Consider the following 5446-nt stretch of genomic DNA (forward strand, 5'->3'; position numbering starts at 1 on the left):
ATATATATATTCTGACTGAAGTTCACCAGGGAATCATGAAATGACACATATTTGGATTGGTTGGAATGTTTTCTTTTAAAATGTTTAATTTGTGTATATATTCACCCAATGAAAAGGGTTTTTTTCACATGATGTAATAACTCTATTCATCAATAAAAAGCACTCTTAGAGCAGCTGTAGTGAGTGAACCACTATCCATCTGTTATTATTTGTTTACACACACACATATGCAATGATTTGGAAAGTGGTGTCGATTTTACAATTATGAAATCGTGATGGCTCCTGTACCAGTTGAGCACAAAGAGCACCGTTAAGAACGCAACAGACCACCTGCTTTCAAAGCCAGGACGTCGTTAGTGTGACACTCTGACTGCTAGGCCGTGCCCCTTTACATAAGTAGAAAGATAAATGGCGCTTTGATTATATATTGCAGTTGTTGTTGCTGTTGCTTCTATTTCCCCAACATCATCATCATATATTCTATGTGTCTTCATCTTTCTTCAGGTTGGTTTCCCTAATGTTGGTAAAAGTTCCACCATCAACGCCATACTTCAAACTAAGAAGGTTCCAGTCTCTGCTACTCCAGGACGTACCAAACATTTTCAGGTAAAAGCCAATAACATCACTGTTATACATTGTATGGGTTGTACGTCCATGTGTGCGTTAGTGTATTGCTGTTTTGTACATTTATGTAACTTATATTAATATTAGGTTGTTTGGAAAAATGTCCGATTCTAAAAATAAGCCTATATTCTTGAAAAACTGAACTTATACAAAGATTTGATTATTCAAAGTATTATCCCTGAACAGCTATGCTGTTCGATAAAAATTATGCCTGTTCGATAAAAATTCAAAGGTTTCGATGCCAAGAAATCCTTGGGTTGAGTTTTCGACCTCAGTTTTGGAACGGAAGGTTTTTTTGCCTTAAAAAAATGTCTAGATGCTTGTAAAAGTGGTAGTCTGTGGGTGAAAGATCAGGAGAATATGGAGGGTGTGGTAAAGTCTTGTATCCCAAGTCTGTGAACTTCTGCAGTGTCATTCTGGAATGGAAATGTGTGGTTCAGCTTTGTCACGGGACAGAATTGGACCACGTCGATTGACAAGTGCAGGCCTCATTTTGCTCAAGTGAACATGCATTTCGCATTTCTTCAAGTTGCTCACAGAGACACCAAGCATATGAAACATTTCTCTGACACTTTGTCATGGGTTTTGTTCGACTGTTCTTTTCAAATGCTGGTCATCAGGGATGGATGGACGTCCTCTATCTTCTTGATCTTCAAGGGTCTCATCCTCACTATGGAATCTCTCAAATCACCGTTGTACCCTTCAGCCCATGCTCTGTTGATATTGGCGGTTGTCTGGGAAGCATTATGTCCAAGCTTGAATTCATACAAAAAAAGTAAATGCATTTCTTTTTTCATGTTTGAAATTAAGGATTTCTACATTTCAAAATTATATTCTGAAAGAAATGAAAATTTGTTAAAGAGTAAAACATCAATTATTGAAAGCATGTAAAATTTTCCTTTCAGACGCTGTTTGTTGATAAAAGTGTGATGCTCTGTGATTGTCCAGGGCTTGTCTTTCCTTCATTCGTTTCAACCAAAGCTGACTTGATTATCAATGGAATATTACCGATTGATCAGTTGCGAGATCATGTCCCACCTGTCTCTTTGGTAAATCTCCATCTAATTCCTGTTGTTCTCTTCCTCTCTCTCTCTCTCTCTCCCTTGTCCGCTTAAAAATATATTCTCTCTTTATTTCTCTTCCTATATGCTTCTCTCTTTCCCCTATCTTGTCTTTTCTCAGGTCTGCCAGCAAATTCCCAGGACAATTCTTGAAGACATCTATGGTATTATGATACCTAAACCTGACGAATATGATGACCCAGATCGTCCACCCACAGCCTTAGAACTTCTCAATGCTTATGGCTGTAAGTATACACCTCACTTCATTCAACAGGTTAACGTCAGGTCTGGTTCTGATGGTCCAATTTGATCCCTGTTACTGATCTTCATGTTAACATGTTTAATCTGTATTTGGCATTATGTAGTCCTGTTGTTACTCCTTGTTTGCCTTTTTGTGATGTAATTGTTGGAGGAAGGGCGGTATACTTGATCTCTGTAAGACATCTGAGGATAATGGTGCCGGGTTCAGTCCCACAGCATGCCACCTTGGGCAAGTAACTTTTACTATAACCTCGGGCCGACCAAAGCTTGTGAATGGATTTGCTAGTCGGAAATTGAAAGAAGCCCGTCGTGTCTGTATGTATATATACATATGTGTGTGTGTGAGTGTGTGGCTGTATTAGTCTCCCTACAATCGGTGTTGGTGTGTTTATGTCTGTGACTTAGCAGTTCGACAAAGTCCGATAGAATAAGTATCATGCATAATAAAAAAAAAATGTTGATTCGTTCAACTAGAAGTATTTTAAGGTGGTGCCCCAGCATGGCCGCAGTCTAATGACTGAAGCAAGTAAAAGATAAAAGAAAATATGTCTCATGCGGCCCGCTTCTCGAAAAAGGTTTAGTCAGACCTGTTTTCATATAATGGTAACGGTAAAAAAAAAAAAAAGAATATGCATGGGAAGCGACTTTGTCAAGGGATATAAAACCATTTTATAATATTGTCATTAATAGCCGCAACTTTACACGTTCTGGAAATACGAAACGCAAGCAGAATCGTTAGCACGCCGGGCAAAATGCTTAGCGGCATTTCGTCTCGCTTTACGTTCTGAGTTCAGATTCCGCCGAGGTCACTTTGCCTTTCATCCTATCGGATTGATCACTAGGATGGATGTAATCGAAGTTGCAGTGTCAACTTGAATTCAGACTAGCTATGTGACACACGAATCTGGGGAGGTCAGCCGCTTCCCCTTGCTAGTCTGGCATCTACAGACTAGTTTCGAGGTATTGCCTCTTATCAATGTAGAGCAGCCGAACCCAGCAGTAGGTGTCACTACTGACCGTCTGTACGAAGGATTATTTACCTAAATTCAGTGGAATACATCCACTGGTTTTCAAAAATAGAAATATTAATATTTCTAAGTCTCTCTAAAGGACTGCCGTGTCGGCTTGGCGATAACTGTTAACATCCAGTACCGCTGCCGTAGTCTCCTTTAGAGAGACCTAGAAATATTAATATTTCTATTTTTGTAAAACAAATGCTAAGAAAGCAAAGATGACGTCTGTCATGGTTAAGGTCAAAGGGACACAACTGTATCAGGGGGAGATAAACCAGGGCATGGGTCGCTGTTCCGTTCTTCCTCCTCTTCTAAATTGTCCTATTTGTTGTGTTGTTTCTATCATTTGTTTTAATGTTTTTCTTCTTTCTGTCTTTCAGACATGCGTGGCTTCATGACTCCAAGTAGTGTCCCAGATTGTCCACGATCTTCTCGTTATATTCTTAAGGATTACGTTAACGTATGTATAATGAACAATGTATATACATTTTCATTTGACGGCCTCTGATTTTTGTGTAGTTTTACGTTTTCTTTCATTTATTATTTAAAAAAAAAAATTTTTTTTTATTCTTTTACTTTTTTCAGTCATTTGACTGTGGCCATGCTGGATCACCGCCTTGACTCCAAGACTTATTTCTTAAGCCTAGTACTTATTCTATCTGTTTCTTTGCCGAACTGCTAAGTTACATAATCACACCATCATTGGCTGTCAAGTGGTGATGGGTGGGGACAAACAAAGACACACATGCACACACATTTACACAGCAGGCTTCTTCCAGTTTCCATCAACTAAATCCACTCATAAGGCTTTAGTTGGCTCAAGGTTATACTAGAAGACACTTGCCCAAGGTACCGCACAGTGGGATTGAATTCAGAACCATGTGGTTGGGAAGCAAGCTTCTTACTACACAGCCATGCTTGCACACACACAGTGGGCTTCTTTCAGTTTCCATCTAGCAAATCTACTCAAGGCTTTGGTCGGCTCAAGGCTGTAGTGGAAGAAACTTGCCCAAGGTGTGCCACGCAGTGAGACTGAACCCAGAACCATGTGGTTGGGAAGCAAACTTCTTACCGCACAGCCACACCTGCGCATATATGATTATTTTTTTTCTTTCGACAACCTGTGCATCCATTATCTTTTACTTTACTCTCCTATATTAGACTGCGGCCATGCTGTGGCACTGCCTTGAAAAGTTTTAGTCGAACGAATGCCCCCCCCCCACCCCAGTATTTGTTATTTTTTTCTAAACCTGGAACCCAGGTGGAGGCTTAACATTAGATAAAGGGGCCCAGGTCTGACATGGTTAAGGAACCATATAATGGCTGGCTCTCTCATTATTTATGTAGTAGTCGCAGTAGTAATTGCTGTAGTAATAGTTGTAGTAGTAGCTGCAGTACTAATAGTTGTAGTAGTAGTAGTAGGTGACAGTGTTGTTTTAAGTTTTCTGTAGAAAGCTTTGCTTACTATGTCTCTTTGTATTTATATTTTTTCCAGTTTTATTATTATTATTATTATTATTATTATTATTATTATTTTTTTTTTTATTTTTTAATTTCATTAATATACCTTCTGGTCTTTGACAGGGAAAGCTGTTGTACTGTCATCCCCCTCCTGGGGTCTTAGCTGAAAATTTCAGCGATACTCTGAAGACATCTTCCAAAAAATCGAAGAAAGAAACTTCTGAAAACTCCCAGGTAATATTTGGGTAATTTATGAAATGTGTTTAATTCAAATTCTTCTGCCACCCTGGGTATGGAGGAGAAGGAGGAGGTTTGAGGCTGGAAGGGAGATGTTAACTAAAGTTGAGGTTGTGTCATTGAAGATGTTTATTATCCTCCATCTTCCCTCATTGTTTTGTTTCCCTTCTGGTCCTTTCACAATGTAACCTCGTGGACATCGGTGGCGATTTTTTTTCTTCCTCCGTTTTTCCCTTCTTTGGACTTTCTTTGTTTCCGACAAAGAGCTCCACTCGAAACGTCATATTCTCTTTCTTTCCTTTCCCAAGCGTCCAGTAACACAATATCTATATCACGTCCTCACGTTGTTGTTTTTTTGTCTTTTTCCTTTTTTGAACTTATGTATATATATATATATATACACACACACACACACACATATATTTGTCTTATGTTTCAATTTTAACTTTTATTCAATTTCAGATGAAACATTCTCGTCAAAAGGTGATCGATTCCTCTTTTTTCTCCAATGTAAGTTATTTGAATTTTAAATTTCCATTTTCATTTATATATATCTATCTATATCTGGATCTTTTTTAAAACGGGGGGGCCACATTTTTCATTAACGAAACACTTTGAAACTTGGGACACTGGTAGAATGTGTCATATAAAACATCTTTTTCTCTTAGTCTTCTTAAAAAAAAAAGAAATCCATAAATTATTCCATGTTAAAGTTGTCGTATTTCTGTAATTTCAACCAATCACTGACGTCCATTCAGCCGATATACATTAAGTGCCGACTACATAAAC

At 38.4% G+C, this 5446-nt stretch overlaps 1 protein-coding gene across 1 annotated transcript in view; it reads left to right on the plus strand.

Annotated features, from left to right (window-relative positions):
* LOC106880134 (large subunit GTPase 1 homolog) overlaps positions 1–5446 on the plus strand; it is a 13338-nt gene that overhangs the window by 5862 nt on the left and 2030 nt on the right. Inside the window, exons 7-12 of the mRNA XM_014929964.2 lie at positions 505–606; positions 1530–1673; positions 1807–1930; positions 3340–3419; positions 4544–4654; positions 5120–5167. Coding sequence (XP_014785450.1) covers positions 505–606; positions 1530–1673; positions 1807–1930; positions 3340–3419; positions 4544–4654; positions 5120–5167 — 609 coding nt within the window. The remainder of the gene's footprint in view (positions 1–504; positions 607–1529; positions 1674–1806; positions 1931–3339; positions 3420–4543; positions 4655–5119; positions 5168–5446) is intronic.

The sequence above is a fragment of the Octopus bimaculoides genome, chromosome 26 (assembly GCF_001194135.2).
Source record: "Octopus bimaculoides isolate UCB-OBI-ISO-001 chromosome 26, ASM119413v2, whole genome shotgun sequence".
Classification (NCBI taxonomy): domain Eukaryota; kingdom Metazoa; phylum Mollusca; class Cephalopoda; order Octopoda; family Octopodidae; genus Octopus; species Octopus bimaculoides.